Below are 19,709 nucleotides of genomic sequence, written 5' to 3' on the forward strand. Positions count from 1 at the left end.
TAATTGGGGTGGCTTATATTTTCAGAGGTGCAGTCCATAATCATCATGGCGAGACATGGCAGCATGCAGGCAGACATGCTGGCTATATGGTGCTAGCAGCAGGGAGTGGTCTGTCTGTCCCCCCCCTCCCCAGTGACACACTTCCTCCAACAAAGCCACACCTAGCAGTGCCACCCTGTGTAAGCGTATGGGGCCAGCCACACTTAACCTACCCCGCACTCCTGGGTTTAGTATGTTTGCTAGCACTCTACTCTTTATAACTGTCAGTGAGGTCGAATTATTTGCCATGTTTTATTGAAAAATTAGCTATACCTGCACAAATACGACCATCTAGAACTGGGCTATGGGGCCTGAGGAGATGGGTTACTTGGGAAAAGTGCTTGCCATGACAGTATGAGGTTCTGAGCTCAGATACCCAGCCCACACATAGAAAGCTAGCTAGCCCCAGAGCTGTACTTTGGAACCCCAGTGCCAGAGAGGCAGACTGGTGCACCCCTGAAGCTTGTTGACTAGCCAGTGTCCCCAAACAGTGCATGCCAGATGCAGTGAGAGAACATGTTTTAAAAAATAAGATGGAGAAAATTGACAAAGGAACCCGATGTCAGTTCCACACATGCACATACTCACACACACCACACTCAATAAATGAATAAACCATGTCATTACATGATTTTTCAAATCTCCAAACATAGCAAAATGTCTAGGAATTAGTATTTTAGTTATTTTGATGTCTGAATCGTATGGAGAATATGATGGCTTGGATAGCAATGTCTTCTGTACTTTTAAAGACATGTAAGTAGTAACTCCTTATTGAGTTTAAGAGAGGTTCCCTCAGTGTGGGTTCACAGCACATGCTCCTGCTGTCTTCCTGATTTGCCATCCTCCTCCCTAATCATCACAGCAACCTCTAATCCACAGATCCTAGCCATTCTGGAGGTTTTATAGCCAGCACCCTCCAAAGGGGAGAATAGCACCTTCTGCATACAATGCTCTTCAGTCTTGCTATCCCTCTGCGCTTCAGCATCTCTCTCTCTCTCTCTCTCTCTCTCTCTCTCTCTCTCTCTCTCTCTCTCTCTCTCTCTCTCTCCTTCCCTTTCTCCCTACACACACACACACACACACACACACACACACACACATTAATTTATAACCAGAAAATTACAAAGTTTTCCTATTTAGTCTTACAGTAATCTCATCATTTAATATCTACCAAAGTTGTATGTAGGAGAAAGTAAAAGAGTCTCTCCCTGATGTTAGCTTAGATTTCAGGGGAAGACCTGGAAGGTCAAGGTAGTTACTCTTCTCTGCACATGCCACATTGACTCCCACCAGCTTGATAACGCCTGGAGATGTCCCTTGTTCTGTCTCTCACTTCTTCTCTGAAGGAAGGCTGAGATGTTGCTTTTTATTCCTATTATGCCAAGTCTGGAATGAGAGTCAACCTGCTATGGCATCTCCCTAACAGAACAAGTTGAACTAATCAATAAATTGAATTATTTTCTATCACTGTCTTATTGAAATGAATATACATTTGAGGACAAGACAAATATATTTCATATCATTCTAACATCTTAATGGAAATCTACTTAAGGATAAATATAACAAAGTGAGCTAATGTAAGTTTTATTATAAGATAGAAGCCAAGTAAATGGGCTCTATTCCTTTAAAAAAAAAAAAAAAAGCTGTAGCACTTTGGCCATGTGCAGTTACTAACAGTGATTTATATGTCATTTGGGGATAAACTAACTGACATTGATGAATTAAATAGAGTTTCAATATCTACATACTGATAATCCTTATGACATAAGCAGTATAGCCTTTTGATTTTTTTTCTGTGGGGGATAATATTCCACCAGCTTAGGAATAGTGAGAATCAGTCTGAGTGTTGATGCTTTCCCTTTGTAATGAATGAGGCATCGCTCAGAACTTCAGGTTTCAGTTTTCCCATCATTAGACAATATGATTGTATTAAAGATACAAAGGTTCAAACCAAGCTAGTAGGAACTCATGAGCTTCAGACCAACAGCTGCAGAGCCTCCATGGGACTGGACTACGTCCTCTGCATAAGCAAGACAGTTGTGTGGCTTGATCTACCTAAGGGGCTCCCTTGGCAGTAGGATCAGGATCCATCCCTGGTGCATGAGCTGGCTTTTTGAAGCCCACTACCTATAGGGGGGGACACCTTGCACAGCCTTGATACAGGGGGAGGGGCTTGAACCTGCCTCAACTGAATGTACCAGGCTCTCCTGACTGCCCATGGGAGGCCTTACCTTGTCAGAAGAGGGAATGGGGGATGGGTTGGGGGGGAAGGCTGGGGGCACGGAGGAAGGAAGAGAGGGGGATCTGTGGTTGATATATAAAATGAATTTAAAAAATTCTTAATAAAATAAATAAAAATACAAAGGTTTAAGCATACCTTCTCTAAGAACATTAAATACACCTTCCTCTATAGTTAATCTCAGTAATGGGGGGAGAGGTTAATTCACTTTTCATTGAAGGGAATCTTTCTGAGAAATCTATAGTGAATGCTGATTAAATATACAGTATATGGCTAGAAGTAATAACAAAGTACCCAGTGTGTCCTTTATTGATTATAGTTATAATTCCATGAATTGGTGAAAATTACAGCAGAACAGAAATAGTGAGTATGGTCATTAGTAAAAGAATCTGCACATTTAAAGTGAAGAGTCGACAGCTCGGGAACCTGCATGGGACCGAACTAGACCCACTGAATGTGGGTGACAGTTGTGTGGCTTGATCTGTTTGTGGGGTCCCTGGCAGCAGGACCAGGACTTATCCCAGGCTTTTTGGAGCCCACTCCCTGTGGTGGGATACCTTGCTGAGCCTTGATACAATGGGGAGGGGCTAGGCTCTCCTTCAACTTGGTATGCCAGACACTGTTGACTACCATGGGAGGTCTTACCCACTCTGAGGAGTGGATGGGGGCAGAGTGGGAGGGAGGTGAGGAGGCGGGAGGAGGGGAGGGAGGGGGAACTGGGGTTGGTATGTAAAATGAAAAAAATTCTAGTAAATAAATATATTTAATAAAAAAGTGAAGAGTCAAATATATATGTATGCATACATGCAAAGAATCAAATATATATGTATGCATACATGCAAAGAATCAAATATTTATGTATGCATACATGCAAATAGTCAAATTCATTCCAGTTCCTTATTATCTTTTCTAACTTCTAATAGTATGGCTGTTTTCTTTTTAGAATTACACTAGGAAAGTCTTGCATTTATTATTCATTTACTATTATAAAACATCATAACTGTGGATACTGATAAAGTTCAAGATTAAGATACAATTAGGGTTATACACTGTCAGTAAAAATAGGCTTCATTGCTGAAATTTCAAAGGTAACCTTTTGGAAGCATCCTAAGGTCCTAAGATGCTTGCACAGGAACACTTGAGCAGCTTTATGCAGTGATAATTTAGTCAGTCCCCTTGAGCCTTGTGACTGGCCACAGTTAAATGAGCCACTGTTTGATGATGATATAATCTAAGCCTTGTGAGCAACCATAGTGAGATGATCCACTGTTTAATGGATTTATGTTTGTTTGTGTCTATCTTAGTGACTTGCCAAGCTTTGTTTCCTTGAACAGATGACTCTTAAATAGCTGCTGAAATTTTCCCAAAGTAGTAGTTTGGGAAAAAACAAAACAAAAACAAAACAAAAACAACAACAACAACAAAAAAACAAAAACACAAAAAACAAAAACCAGGGAATGCTTTTCCTTGGATATAATTCAGTCTTTACTTTTAAACTCATCTGAATTGGCGATGTTTGAATGAGCCTTTTCTTTGCCCAGCAAGCAAGGCTGTTGTTGATCAGAGTTATGTCTTTGTTTCCTCTCTGCTTTCTTGCCAGCCTGCCATGAAATCTGTGACTTCCTGTGTTGGGACCCTGGAAAGACATGCAAATCATATACTGGGTACTCTGTTTCTGCGCCCATTTCTGATTTGTCTGCTGTGAATATGGGTGTCTAAGAGAAACCATACAGAGTGACCAGAGTTTGACCCACCCTGGCATTGGGGGCCATCCTTAAATGGTATCAGTACCAAGATAATGTCCATATTGCTAGGTCTTGCCGTTTGGGACTCTGTACTCACTCCCTGGGCATTTCCTGAATAGTATGGCCATCTCTGATCTATCTCTTGCCTCCGTAGACCAGTGAACACTTTGTTCAGGCATTTCCTAACTCCAGGCATCTTGCATGCTTGTGCTTATGAAACTTAAGGTGGATGTTTGCCCTGTCTGCTTGCTGTAGTGCTTATGTCTAAACGGAAGGCAGAACTGGTTTTCTGTGGATACGCACAGCCAACTGGGAACAGAGTTCGCATGCCTTCAAACTATATCTGCCTCATTACTCCAGATTCAACCATGCTGCTCTTAAGGTAGCTGCCTCTCTCTCTCAGTGCCCAAGACCGTGGTGCTGTGAAGTGCAGGCCATGTTCTTTTTATTTTTCTTTTTGCATGTTTGTTTATTGTTTGCAAATACATGGTAAATCTTTGTAAACATTTTGCATATGATATTTATGATAGCAAAATTCTACCTACTTTTATAAATTTTCAAGTGACTAATATTTTGTTTGGGCCTCAACCACATAGATGAGAACAGAACCATAGTGAGAGAAGTGGTTAGGAAATACTTATTGCTAGATACAATATAACTAAGTACTTCTTGCTATTAATCCTGTCCCTCACATCTTTTTCTTTCATTGGGCAATGGTTTGGAGTGTTTAATAGTCTAGTATTCTGTCTCTGGCCAGGGATAATTGTAGAATTTCTCTTATTCTTCCTAGCACTTCCAAATTACATTATTTACTTCATCTCATCTCTGTCTCTTTTTTCAAGTTTTTTAAATTTTCTTTACATACCAATCACAGTTTCCCCTCCCTCTTCTCCTTCTGTTCCCTCCCCCACCTACCTTCTGACCCCTCCCCCATCCACTCCTCCTCCATCTCCATTCAGAAAGGGTAAGGCCTCCTCTGGGAGTCAACAAAGCATGGTATATCAAGTTGAGGCAGAGGTCCAACCTTCTCCCCCTGCATCAAGGCTTAGTGAGGCATCCAACCATAGGAAATAGGTTCCAAAAAGCCAGTTCATGTTCCAGGTACAGGTCCTGATCCCATTGCTAGGGGCCCCACAAACAGACCAAGCTGTACAAGTGTCACCCACATGCAGAGGACCTAGGTTGGTACCATGCAGGCTCCCTAGCTGTCAGTCTAGAGTCCATGCGCTCCCACATGCTCTGGTCAGCTGTCTCTGGAGGTTTCCCTGGCTTGTACAATTCCTTCTCCCTTTCTTCAACAGGATTCCAGAAGTTCAGCCCAATGCTTGGTTGTAGATCTCTGCAACTGCTTTCCTCAGTTACCAGATGAAGGTTCTATGATGACAATTAGGGTAGTCACCAATCTGATTGCAGGAGAAGGCCAGTTCAGGCACCCTCTCCACTATTGCTAGGAGTCTTAGCTGGACTCATCCTAGTGAATTCCTGGGATTCTTCCTAACCCCATAATGCCCCCCCATCAAGATATCTCTTTCATTGCTCTTCCTCTCCATCCCTCCCCCAACTTGATCATCCTAATCCCTCATATTCTCACCCCCCATCTGCTCCCCTCTACCCCCATCCCACCACCCCACCACCCACCCCGTTTACCCAGGAGATCTCAACTATTTCTCTTTCCAGGGCAATTCATGTGTGTCCCTCTTAGGGTCTTCCTAGTTACCTAGCTTCTCTGGGGCTGTGGGTTGTAGACTGGTTATTCTTTGCTTTACATCTTTATATATCCACTTATGAGTGATTGCATACCATGTTTGTCTTTCTTAGTCTGGGTTACCTCACTCAGAATGATTTTTTTTCTAGTTCCATCCATTTGTCTGCAAATTTCATGAGGTCATTCTTTTTTAACCACTGAGTAAAAACTCCATTGTATAAATGTACTACTTTTTTTTTTATCCATTCTTTTGTTGAGGGGCATCTAGATTATTTCCAGGTTCTGGTTATTATGAATAATGCTGCTATGAACATAGCTGAGCAAGTGTCCTTGTGGTATGATTGAGCATCCTTTGGGTATATGCCCAAGAATGGTATCTCTGGGTCTTGAAGTAGATTGATTCCCAATTTTCTGAGAAATTGCCATACTGATTTCCAAAGTGGCTGTACAAGTTTGCATTCCCACCAGCAGTGGAAGAGTGTTCCCCTTACTCTACATCCTCATCATTAGCGTTTTTTTATCTTAGCCATTCTGACAGGTATAAGATGGTATCTCAGAGCCATTTTGATTTGAATTTCCCTGATAGTTAAGGATGTTGAACAATTTTTAAGTGCATCTCAGCCATTTGAGATTCTTCTGTTGAGACTTCTCTGCTTAAATCTAGACCCTATTTTAAAAATCGAATTATTTGGTATTTTGATGTGTAGCTTCTTGAGTTCTTTGAACATTCTGGAGATCAGCTCTCTGTCAGATGTAGAGTTGGTGAAGATCTTTTCCCATTCTATAGGCTGTCTTTTTGTCTTATTGACCGTGTCCTTTGCCTTACAGAAGTTTCAGAAGGTCCCATTTATTAATTGTTGATCTCAGTGCCTATGCTACTGGTGTTATATTCAGGAAGTAGTTCTCTTGTGCCAATGTGTTCAAGGCTACTTCCACTTTCTCTTCTATCAAGTTCAGTGTAACTGAATTTATATTGAGGTCTTTGATCCCTTGGACTTGAGTTTTGTGCAGGGCAATAGATATGGATCTGTTTGCATTCTTGTAGATGCCACCATCCAGTTATGCCAGCACCAAATGGTTATCAATGTCTTGTTATGTAGTGCTGTGAACTTTCCTCTTAGCACCGCTTTCATGGTGTCTTATACGTTTGGGTATGTTGTGCATTCATTTTCATTGAATTCTAGGAAGTCTTTAATTTCTTTTCATCTCTGTCTTTTCAATACCAAAATATCTCTGACCAAAAAAGATGCATAACAAGACACTGATACCCATTTGCCCATAAAAAGGCAATCAAACTACTTTTTGACACTTGTTGTTTTGAAAATGGCCTTTAGGGTTTAGCATCTGAGACTGGGTTTGCTACCTCACAAGTCACTTTCAAGTTCTGTGAGATCATCCACAGCTGGTGTCAAATGCAATGTGGGGGTTGAGTTTTAAGTCAGTTCAAGTGATGTCTGCACAAGTCTTCAAGTCCAGAGAATCTGAACAAATGACAATGGCAACATTTCACTATAGTGGGGGCCAAGGCACCTCCAGGGCTGAGGCAATGATGAACTTAGTAGCTATACCACACTGGATTACAGAGCACTGCCCTGCCCCAGTCATATTTCCTCATCCACAAGAGATCCATGTGACAGCCACAGTCATGTTCCTGGAGCTTCCTTATGTTGCTTTAGAGGCATTTCTGTGGGGAACCCAGCAACATTTTATCACACGTGTGTGTTTGTGTGTGTGTGCACATGCATTCATGGGTGTGTGTGGGTGCCTGCTTGCATGTGTTTTCACCTGCTCTAAAGGCTAACCGAGTTTGTCCAAAACATACTTCAAAGAATTTAGATTCAAACTCGGTGTATGTGTGGACTTAAACCACTCAGATGAAAACAGAACAAAGATGAGCTGAATGTGTAGGCAGTATTTATTACTAGACACAGACTGAGCATAAATTTAGTTCAGAGCTTCCTGGCAGTAAAGGAAATACCATTGGATTATGTAATAACTGGTATACCATAAAAAGAAATGTGTCTAGTAAACAAACTATTTTCCTGATTTAACTTATTTACAGCAACTACTAGAGATAGCACCTAACAAGAAGCCATGTCTCCTGATGTGGAGGTGTTTTTCATGTTGATCTTCTGAACACTAGTTTCTAAAAATGGGAGATGTAGGATGAACTGACCAGACATATCCTGCATGGGGTAGATGTGGGCCTGGTGTCTGGTTTTCTGTATTTAGCATGGCTGACTTTCACAAGAGAGTGTGCTACCTGACTGTTGGATGTGAAGTCCTGTGGGTGACTCGTTGGTAACTGAGAATGCTAATCAGAAAGAGATCTTGATTCTGTGTGGATATTCAGAGGGCCACTGTCCAGAACATGCTTGCTCTGCTTCCACTCAGGACTCTGAGGCTTTCAAGAAGGGCCAGTGTGTTCTTAGAAAAATAAGTAGTCTGCTCAGATCTGGGGATGCGGGGAACTGTTTTGGATCAGATATTTGCAATGGAAAGGCTAGATTCTATAGGAGAGCTTGTCTGGCCCATATGCCTGCTCTTGTGTCAGTCCTACATAGTGAAGAGCAAATGTCTAAGCTGAAGTGTCCTTGTGTGAGCCAGATCCATCTCTCCAGTAGCTCAGTTTATATGAGATGTGGTAAGTTAGAAATACAGGCACAAACCTTTTCAAACAGTTTGAAGGTCACACAAAATACACCTAGAGTCCAGGGCTGGGATTGTGCTAGGTTGCTTGCATCATGTTTAAAGCCCTGGATTCAATCCACAGTACTACTACTACTACTACTATACTACTATTAATAATAATAATAATAATAATAATAATAATAGGTTTTGATTATCCTCTGTTATAAACAAAGGTCTCCCCAATCAGTTGTCTTAAACAAAAAAAAAAGGAGGGCAGGATTCAGATTGGCCTAAAGGACGTAAGGTGATTGTAGTTATGACTTTCCAGAACTGAATACTAATTTTTAAAAATGAAAGTGCTTTCCCATTGAGTTCTTTAGGCTGATCTAGTAAGTGGTAGTAGACATTTTCTTAAAGATTTTTCTCCTGCCTAGAATAATTTTCATTCTAGAATAGTTGATGTTTGATTACTCTGGTTTCCTTCACTAGCTATTCAGCACAAGTACCCATTGCTTTATTAGCACACTTGTTGCCAGCACCATGGATAGCTCCCACTTGTCTTTGTTAAATGATGGCAGTCTGAAGTCTGTTTCTAAGCAATCTAGGATGCCAAGTGAAACTGATTTGGGCATAAATGGTTTTGAATCTGTGGGTGAGAGCCTATTAAAAAACAGTAAACAATTGAGTTATGTGATTGTTAGATTTGTGTGGTCATTCCTAGGTAAGCAAGCGTAACAGAAAATGTCAATAATATTTGCTGAGTTTTTATTATGTGCAGGTTACAACATGTATATTAGCTCATTTAATTTTCACAAAGCTCTTTGACACACATATAATCACTATAAACATCATCATCCTTATGTTATAGATATTGATACTCTGAGGTTAAATAATGTGACCCTGGTTCCACAGTGACTAAGTAGTGAGTTGAATGCAAACCCAGACAGCCTGACTCAGCTCCCGTGCCTTCTGCTGTTTAAACCCAGGTCTGTATTACCAGAATAACATTCTTTCTTTGAGTACTTGATTTGCCATCAAATCAAATGACAGGAAAGAAGATAGCAGAGGACATTAAGAATGTGTTTGGCTCATGTCTCTGTCCTCCCTAGTCTTTCTCATTAGAGTTTTCGGGTATCTATTATGTAAAAATTCTTATAAAAACCTATAACATGTATGACCCAAATGAAATCACAAGTCTGTGCTCACTGAGACTCATTTCTCAACTGCATTAAAGACATAGGACTCTGGGTGTTAACTAACATAGTGGAGACATGGTGCTTAACAGCTGTATGTGGGTTAGGTTACAGTATTATGCCAATTTTCTTAGCATGGAGTATTTTCAGTAATTATTAATATCATTGGATGAGTGTATTGTTTTATTAGTAAAGACCTTTTATCAGAGACCTACTCTAAAATACAGCTTCCTTTTCATTATTCATTGTTAAGTCAATGATAGCTATTGGCAAAGGTTCAAGACTGTCCCTGCTAACATGTTTTTAATAGTGTTTGATTTATATGTGCCCATACCTTGAGTGCAAGCAGGTATATATGCTTACTAATTGCAGCTGTATGCAGGTAAGCATAGTGTTATTGGTGTAAAATCAAGGATAAAACATGAAAATTGTATAATTATTAAGGAATTGAAATTAGTCTTTAACTTCTTTCAGAGATTATAATACAGGTTTGATTGGTTTTCCCTTCAGATAGGCAAGTTCCTGGGTAATTTGGGTAAAATTTTTTTTGCCTTTTATATTAGTTGGAGTTCGCTAGAGGGACAGAACTAATAGAATAAATCTCTTATCTCTACGTAAAGGGGATTTATTAGAGGGGCTTACAGGCTGTGATACAGCAAGTCATTCAACAATAGCTGTCTACCAACAGAAGGTCCAAGAATCCAGCAGTTGTTCAGTCCATGAGTTGAATGTCTCAGCTGGTCTGCAGTGTCCACCAGAGTGCTGAAGAAGTGGACTCTGCTACCAGTCGTAAATGGACTTGTGAGTGACAGCAGGGAGCTAAAGAGAGCAAGCTTTCTCCTTCCATGTCCTTCATGTAGGCTGCTAGCAGAAGGTATAGTCCAGATTAAAGTTAATCTTCCCACCTCGCAAGAGCTAGACTAACGATGTATCTTCCCACTTCAAAAGATTCAATTAAAAAAATTCTGTCTCAGTTATACCCAGCCATCCCCAATGCAGTCAGGTTGACAACCAAGTATAGCCATTAAAGCTCTGATTTATCCACTCATATGCACTTTCTCTTTGGGCTCATAATGCCTTTCAAACTGGAAGACAGACCCACTCCTCAGAACAAGATTAATCTCCTTACATAAATGAAGAATTTTTTACTTTCCTTCACTTTTATAACCTGATTTTATAAATAAAGAACATTGCAGTTTGCAGTATCAAATATCTATCATACCATCTGTTCAACAATGAGTACATTCACAGAAGTACTTGTAAGAGTTCTGTGGAATGAATATCACTAATGACCTATTAATTTCATTTCAGACAATCCATGGACACAAGGGACCAATCACTGCAGTGTCCTTTGCTCCTGATGGGCGTTATCTTGCCACCTACTCAAACACTGACAGCCACATTTCTTTCTGGCAGGTAAGCAGGTCTTAAATATGTGCCACATGATGTGCTTTGGTGTCAGGCATATCTGCCAACCTTCCTTTGTGCCCTTCCTCCTCCCTTACACAAATGTCAAGTGTTGAGATGGCTGATTATGTGCTCAGCGTCAGTGTGCAGGATGCTGAGAATACAGTTAGCAATCTGGCTGAGAAGCACGCCTGCCTTCCCGGGACTTCACTCTAAAGGAAACGCAGGTAAACACACAAGCAAAGACAGTATGGAGAATCTGAGAATGAGATGATGGCAAGCCTTCCAGAGCAAGGGACATCAGGGTAGAGCCATGAGAGGTAGAGGAAGAACACAGGGGAGGCTGGGCTGGATAGGAATCCATGCAAAGCCATACTCAAGCCACTAACAACATCTTTGGATCTACTCTAGTGGAGCACAGGACACTGGGTATTTTCCTAGGATTTTATGCATGTTCCTTGTCTCCTGTTTTTTGTGTCATGTTTTTGTTTTGGTGGAAGGTTGTTTGTTTAGTTTTGTTTTTTGTTAGTTCAGTTTTTGTTTTGTTTCTTTCTATTTTTTTCTTTCTTTCTATTTTTTTCTTTTTGAAATGATCTTCTTAATAACCCAAGCTTGCCTCCCACCTCTCAAGTGCTGAGATTATAGGCATGAACTACCAGGCCTGGTACTCACATAATGTTCTGAATTTCTAAACTATGCAAAACATTTTTTAAAAACTAGAGTATCTTCATCTGGTATTTTATGGAAATATATATGTAACTTTGATTAAACTAAATGCTAATTTTGAGTAACTAATTTTTGTAGGAGACTACTAATTACCATCACTTTTTCTTTTTAACTCTCTTTAGTCCTGATAATTAGAAAAATATTACCAAGAAATCCCCACTCAGCAGTATTCCAAAATTTTGATGGTAACTTCATTTTTGGAGGATGCAAATACGCTTTGTAACACCAGCATATTGCTTTAAAAGCTGAAAAAGAATTTCAAGTTTTGAGACAGCTTCAACACAACCTGATGATGGTTTAAAAACAAAATCAATAGCTAATAGGATGTAAAATGAATACAATAAATTGTTTAATTAGCAACATCCTACTGAAATGTGACACTTTCAAATCTGTCAAGACCTTTTCCTACTTTTTAATCTAATTTAGCCTTCCAGGTTTTTTCATTGTGTCTCCAGCACCTTAATTAACTAAAATTAAACTCCATCAATCAGAGATCTCACTCAGTCTTCATTTTTGACTTTGAACAATCACAGGACTGATATTTTCTCACGAATGGGCTTAGAACACGGGTCCTTCCAAGAGCTTGCCTGATCATGGTTTTTTCCTACTCACATTTGGCCCAGTGAGCTCTGTGACATTATGTCACCTGGACTTTCATACAAATTTTCCTTTAGTTCCTGTTTTTCTGGAGTCTTAGATGGGTACACATTGCCTACATGTCCAGGTACTAGGTTCTGGCCATACTGGAGATACAGGGATTGAGGGCCTAGTTCTCAAGGGGACTAGCTTTTCCCATGTTTGCCTTTTTATAAAGAACAAACCAAGCCTCTGTTTTTGTTTGTTTGTTTTTGGTTTTGGTCCAACTTTTGTTCAACTAAAAACATACAGTGTTATATAAAAGATAAACCCAATTTGACAGCTTTTCAGTACTTTCTTGAATTTGTTGAGTGATAAGTTTTATTCTTACCCTTGTCTATATCGTTAAGGTTCTATTTGAATATATTTGTTCATCACTTTCTTGAAACATTTTCTGTTCCTATCCACATGGGTAGAATTGTGGGTAGTATGTGTCCTTTCTTATTTTGAAAGCCAAGACCATAAACTAGATGGTCTGTTTCCAAATCCTTTCCAGCCCCTCTCTGCTGGCTTGCTGACATTTCTGGGTTTTTCAAGGATATCTGAGCCTGTGAACATGGCTCCACAAGTTCCTCTGCTCCAAAGGCTGCCTGGTGCCATCCGCATGTGCCAGCGCACTGGGCAGTATAGCCACTCCCAGGTCCTTGCTTCCTCTAAAACAGCATCAGAATGGACGGTGTGGCCAACTCCTCCATGGCTTGAGTTGTGCCTCAGCCAGTCTCCAAATTTAACTGGAAAGCATGGAAAAAGATGATCCTGGCTGTCCAAGAAAAGACGACGACGACAGCTCTTCCTGAGTTATAGTGGCTTTAGTCTAAGTGCAATGGGTGACTCTACTGTGGCTCCCCTGACAGAGATCCACGCTGCTCAGTTCTAATGGTGTCTGAGAAGACTTTTGATCATTCCAGGAAGTGTACTATAATATATTTTGAAAACTTAATGAAGTCTTATTAATACAGAGCCTTACTAAGACTATCAACTATAAAATCTTTGTTGAGAAATGAGTGTTAATGAGAAATATTGGATGGGTAATTACTCAAGTGAGACTCAGTAAAAGGTTTGTATGCAGCATTACTTACTTTGGGGAAGGCATTAAAACACTTTCTGTTTTGATGAATTATGTCTATGTGTGTTTTAATGTTCAGAAAATAATCTCCACATAACTAGTGTTGTGATGCATATTTCTGAAGAAAAGGGAGAAGCCAGTGTTGGATTTTGGTACTTTATATAATTAACTGTTAAATAGAGTGATCTGGTTGCAACAAACCATATTCCTACAATTTGAATATTTCACTTCAGTATATCTATTTGATATTCCAAGGAGGAGAGTTTAGTAATGAAAAACATCCTTAATTCTCTCATGCAGATATTACCAATGCCACCTAACAAATAAATCTTGTTTTTCAAAAATGTTGATAAATTACATAGATACTGGTTTCTTTATATTTACTCCATCATACAGTGGAACATAACTCAGCCATTCAAAAACAGTAGTGTAAATCTATAGTCATTATCATGATGATTTCCTTAACATGTTGTTGAATTGAAAGAGCAGATTGTAAAAGTACTTTTTAATGTGAGCCTGTTTCTTAGATCTGCGTGTGTGCGCGCGCGTGTGTGTGTGTGTGTCCGTGTGTGCGCGCGCGTGTGTGTGCATGTGTGTGTGTGTGTGTGCGCATGCAGTGTGCACGTGAATGCATGATGTTTAAATGTGCATGTGATATGTGTGTGTAGTATGTGCATATAGTATGCACATGAGTACAGGGTGCTTGATTAAGAGTGCACATACATGCATAGTGTGTAAGTGTGTGTATATATCATTGTTTGTACAATTGGCATATGAGTGCCAGGTGTTGAAGTGTGCATGTGATTGTGTGTGCATGTGTGGTTTGTGTGTATGCATACATTGTACATATGTATGGAGGGTGTATGAGTTAGTTGGGAGGTTCAAAGGTTGTTTATCAAAATGACACCGATTATCACAAGGAAGTAAGGTTTCAAGAATTTTTTTCTTTTTTATACTTTTATTTAAAATATCATATTTATAATAGTCTAATATGAAAAATGCTTAATATTGCTAAATTTTGTAATTCTGTGTAGCTTTCATTCAAAAGTTTCCTTGAGTTTAGCATAATTTATAGGCAGATATCAATGAATTTAAAAAAAAAAAAAAAACATTGACGAGCAGAATAGTTTACTCTTTCAGTGAGAACTGACCTCCACTCTGGAAACAGCCAGTCCTCATTTGAATGCTTGTAGGAAGGATGGTAGTAGAGAGATGAATCTAATGAGTGTGTGGGTCTTTGTCTCCACACCTCTATCAGTGTGTGCTTTCAAAAACTCGGCAGACCCTGTTTTCGGTTGGAAGTCTACTCAGTGGAAGCATTGAGCAGAATAGGGAAGACTCACCTTACCGGAACCCATACCTAGTGATGGCTTTTTCATAAAATTTGCCTGTCTGTGGCACTTCTACAAGACACTCTCATCCTTTAGCTCTCGGTTCATTTCTTGTAGTGGCTACATTGAGACAGATCCAAGCCTACCATATGCCCTTTGCATCCTCAGCCACCAGCAGAAATCAAGCTTCATACATATTTTCGTAGCAAATGCATAAGGAATGAAAAATACTTTCTAGCTCTTTATCAACTGAGAAGTCATATTTTTTAAAGTACAGCACACCTGTTAATGGCAGTTAATTTAAACCAACAATTTCGTAGGTCAATTGGATCTGTGTTATAAGAGGACTAATTATATACTGCTAGGTTTTGTAGATGTGATACTAGCAAAGCGAGTTCACCATTGTTACTGACATTTTAGATAGTAGGGAGCCTCCATAGGCAGTAAGGCTTAGTTTTTTATCTAGTGTGAATTTTTGTAAGAAAAAGAGCAAAGGAAATCAGGAAAGATACCTTGGGAGGATGACAGGTGAGGTACTGCTTGTCTTGAACTGAACTTCAGCAGAAAGAGTTAACGATGACCATACATTTGGTTTAAAATGTGACCCTGTACACTAGTGATTTTTTTCACCTCTTCTGTTGTGGTCGGCACTATTATTAATGCAGGAAAATCAGTAACATTAGTCATCTTAAAAGGGTTATTACTCAAGATGATTTAAATTGTGAAAATGTCAGTGGAGCCTGTACGCACCCTGCTAGAGATGCCATGATTTACGCCCTCTGACACCGTCCTGCTCCTGAGAAGGGCTGGGAAAGGAATGGCTTCTATTTTGCACTGATCCAAATTCTGAGCATGGTATCACAGTAACACAGCTGAAAGGTCCTCAGACCTGCTAGGACTTTAACCACTGGTGCAGCTGGGTCATGATAGGCATGTTTTGCCCACACAGCCAGCATGTGATCCATGTAGATGAAGCTTTATTCACCAGAGGAATAGGAAGTGAATATTAGTTTGGAGGAAGAAGATTATTTCCAAGGCTTCTTTCCAGTTTTCAGAATCCTCTCTCTGTGATTTATGATAGCACAAATAATGCATATTGAAGTTGTTTAAGTAATATTTAAAACTTCAAGTAACCTTCAAATTCAGTGGCTCCCAAACCAGCCCACTTCGACAACCACCATTTGGTATTCAACACCTTAATCTAATTACATAGTTGTTCATGATCTATAATTTTTATATTGTTTTCATTTTTGTGAAAGGATTAAGAAAAATCACATTTTTAATCAAACCCAGAAAAAGTCTCAAAAAGTCAAAAATAGCAAAGTGGTAAAAAGATGTTGTCAATAAAGCATGAAAAACATATTGTCCTTAGTAGGGTAGTAGAGTGGTGGGGTGAAAATAAGGAGAAGCTGAGGGCTGAGACGATTCTGAGTAAGTAAAGCACTGAGGGACTGAGTTTGGATCCCCTGCACCCACATATATGCTGGGCAGGTGTGGTAGCCCCCCTGACATCGCACTTAAGCAGATAAAGTGGGGAGGGAATCCCCTGGGCAAGTGGGTTAGCTAGACAAGCTGAATTTATAAGGCCCAAGTACAGGGAGAGATGTTGCCCCAATATATAAGATGGACAGTCATTGCAGACACCTGACATGTACCTCTGACCTCCAACCACATGCATACACACACATGAAGTACATGCACACATACACAGACTATTTTCCAGAGCTTTTGAAAAGGCAGATGGGAATAATAGTGGTTGATGATGGGCATGGAGCTTAGGGCATAGCCCAGTCAGCTTCTACTCTGCCTACAGCTTGGTTGTACTTCACTTTCCTCAACTAATTATAAACCAAGTATTGTTTAATTGAACTGATTTATTAGCAGCCTTAATTTAGCTTCTTTCCTCAAGATCAGTGGACTCTGCTGTCAGGTTCTACTCACCAAGTCAAATTTCCCAAGGTTTATGTGTTCACATAAATGGCATCATCCCAATTTGAAATCTACTGAGAGGAGCCATTTAGAGTTAGAATAACTCAAAGCCACGTGTGAATTATCATTCAGGCAGAGAGAGTGGGTAGAAGAAATAAGCCACTCTCTTTGGAGGAAGAAGGAAGGATTCTAAGTGATATGTGTGTCCCCTGTTCCTACAGATGAACACATCCCTCCTGGGAAGCATTGGCATGCTGAACTCGGCACCTCAGTTGCGCTGCATTAAGACCTACCAGGTCCCTCCCGTGCAGCCAGCATCCCCTGGCTCCCACAACGCCCTTAGGCTGGCCCGCCTCATCTGGACTTCCAACCGGAATGTTATCCTTATGGCCCATGACGGGAAGGAGCACCGCTTCCTGGTCTAACACTGCTGTCTGCTGCTCTGGCTGCCTGTGAATTCTGTATTGTCTAAGCTGATGCTGCTCTGTCCTTACTCGTACTGGACTTTTGTATGCTACCTGCCCTCCTCAATGATATCCAGGGGCATGGCCAGGTCTGTGTCACTTGTGCATGCTTCTTGGGGGCAGACTCACCACGGGCAGCCTATCGATTTTCAAGGCTCACACACCACTCAACATGATGTGGCCATTCTGTCACTAGGTGGGTTTCCCCTGCAGAGATAGGAGGGGAGAGGTGGTGGTTCCTGGAGATGCTCTTGTTGCTTGATGTAACAAACGCCTGAAAATCAATAACCACTGTGATTGCATCCCAGCCCTGATCCTCATTGTCAGCCCTGGAAGCTCAGCCCTGACCTGGATTCTGGGGCGATGCAGAGTCCTCATTATTGAAATTACTTCCCTTTGGATTTCCCAAACTTACTCCTGTTTACCAAACCTCTTCCATGTTTACATTGAGTTTTTCCTACTACCAGGTGATAGGCAGTTACTCAATTCCAGTTACTCAATTTCCTGGAATTTGGCCACTACCTTCTCAGTAACACCGATCCCTATTTGAGATAATGAGAAAATATGAAAATACATATGTATTTTTTTCTTTTAGAAAATAGTTTTCCAGATAGCTTGCTTTCTAAAATGCTCATTTCCTGCTTAGATGTTAGAATATTTCATAGTTTAAAATATGAATCATCCCTCCTCACCATGTGGTGACTATCACTAACCTTCTAAGGGGACTCTCAACCAAGAACCAAGTTTGGAAGCATAGCATATTTGTACAGTGGGGAGAGTCTCCTATATGTCACTATAGATTCCTCTGTTCAGAAAGGGCCTCCTCCTCAGGAACGTCACAACCTGCAGTTCTCCTGGGTATGGCAATATCACTTACAAGTGGCCATTTCAACCTAGCTTTCCAAATCCTAACCAATGAAAGAACACGAGGAAGGCATTTCCTTTAAGTAAACACCCTATAATCTAAGAACCATGGAGACACATTGCTCAGAATGTACAGAGAAACTCAAAGAATTGCCAGTTGATCTGCATCGACACTACAGTGAAAACGTTCACTGTGCTCAACACAAGCTCTAACTCCACTTTCTTCTTGTGTTGAATTATGTTGGTCTTATTGTAAGAGAAGACAAAACCCATAGTGCAGTATTTTGTATGAGTTGTTCCTAAAAATTTGATATATATTAGCAGCAGGGGGTTGATTTGTTTGTTGGTTGATTGGTTAATTACACCAGATTGTTTATTAAATGCAAAAATAGGAAAGGAGTAAGTTATTGAATTCAGAGAAAATATGTAATACTAACAGAGGAACTAAAATGATAATGAGAGCATTTAGTCTTAAACTCATAGATTGTCAGTGTTTGTGTCATATGTAGAAAAGTAGGATCAAGGTCTGTGAATAAATTCATAGTTTACAGTACTTCAAAGAATGTGTGAAGAAGCTAACATCCTCAGAATGCCTTGCCTACCCACGTATGTTATTTTCATTGGTGGCAGCTCTATACTGTCCCTTGGTTTTCCATTTTGGGGCTCTTTCAAAAGTGAATTTATTCCACATGCATGTATATTGTATTTATAATGACTATATATGTAGCTTCCAAGAAGGATATCAAGAACTGTGCTGTGCAGACTTAGGTGAACAAGCTGATATATTTGATGGAGATGGGGAAATGTGCAGCAGGCTCAAGAGACTGCTGTCTGCCAAGCACAGGTTTGCTTGGGGAACTTTAGAGGGAGGAGTTAAACCATTTGGAATGACGGGTCAAACACACACCTTAGACATTTTTTGAAGCAAATGTGTTCCATACCTTAGGAAAGTGATGCAGGGCTGGACAGCAGCCACAGGTGGTGTCTATCATAGAGATGGCTACAAAGCAGTGAGGGTACAAGGACAGATCTCAGCTTTTAGGTCCGGGCCAGTCCTTCTATGCCCAGTGTGTATAGTCAGAAGGGCACAAGGACTGTAAAACTGCGCATATAAAACTTCATGCTAGAAGAATCGCTAACATTCTCATAAACACAATGCTGTCCTTGACTGTTTTGACAACCATAGTCCCCAGCTTCATCTTAACTTAGCTTCCTCAACACTGAGGTAAACTTTGTATTGTCACTCCAGTGTATACCTGTAGTGTTCATTGACTTTGTTGACACAGCATTTGGACCTGTCCTTATAAGTATACAGACCTGTGTGGCTTCATTGGTAATTTACAAGCAAAAGGTGACATGATGTGACACCTGTATGAAAATACTGTCATGTTTGAACTGCATATAGTGAATGAATTAAAATGTCTGTCTCCTAAGACGTTTCTAGATGACTCCCTTTAATAGACTATATGTGTTTAAAATTGATGTGTACATACTTGTGTTAAATAAAACTGAATTGTACTGAAGATTGCTTTTATCCTGTTTTTACTGTGGTCCCTCTTAAACATTCTATGTTGAAACCATATGTTCCTCTAGCCCTCATGTTTCTAGCTTTCCATTTCACTGGAGAGCAGTGCAGGAAAGGCAGCTTTGTTCTCCAAGGACAGTAGAGCTGTGGTGAAGGCCCTTACCCACAGTCAGAAGCTTGAGACCAGATGGAGAAACTCAACAGCGCCC

The 19,709-nt window shown here is 40.3% G+C and overlaps 1 protein-coding gene across 2 annotated transcripts in view; it reads left to right on the forward strand.

Annotated features, from left to right (window-relative positions):
- The window catches only part of Wdr7 (WD repeat domain 7), a 284,884-nt gene extending 265,386 nt beyond the window's left edge, over nt 1–19,498 (forward strand). For both annotated transcript variants that reach the window (XM_036204543.1, XM_036204544.1), the window contains 2 exons: nt 10,864–10,968; nt 16,869–19,498. In XM_036204543.1, the coding sequence (XP_036060436.1) occupies nt 10,864–10,968; nt 16,869–17,072 (309 nt within the window). In that variant the 3' untranslated portion in view covers nt 17,073–19,498. The remainder of the gene's footprint in view (nt 1–10,863; nt 10,969–16,868) is intronic.
- Nucleotides 19,499–19,709: the final 211 nt, after the last annotated feature.

Source organism: Onychomys torridus, chromosome 13 (assembly GCF_903995425.1).
Source record: "Onychomys torridus chromosome 13, mOncTor1.1, whole genome shotgun sequence".
NCBI classification, from domain to species: Eukaryota; Metazoa; Chordata; class Mammalia; order Rodentia; family Cricetidae; genus Onychomys; species Onychomys torridus.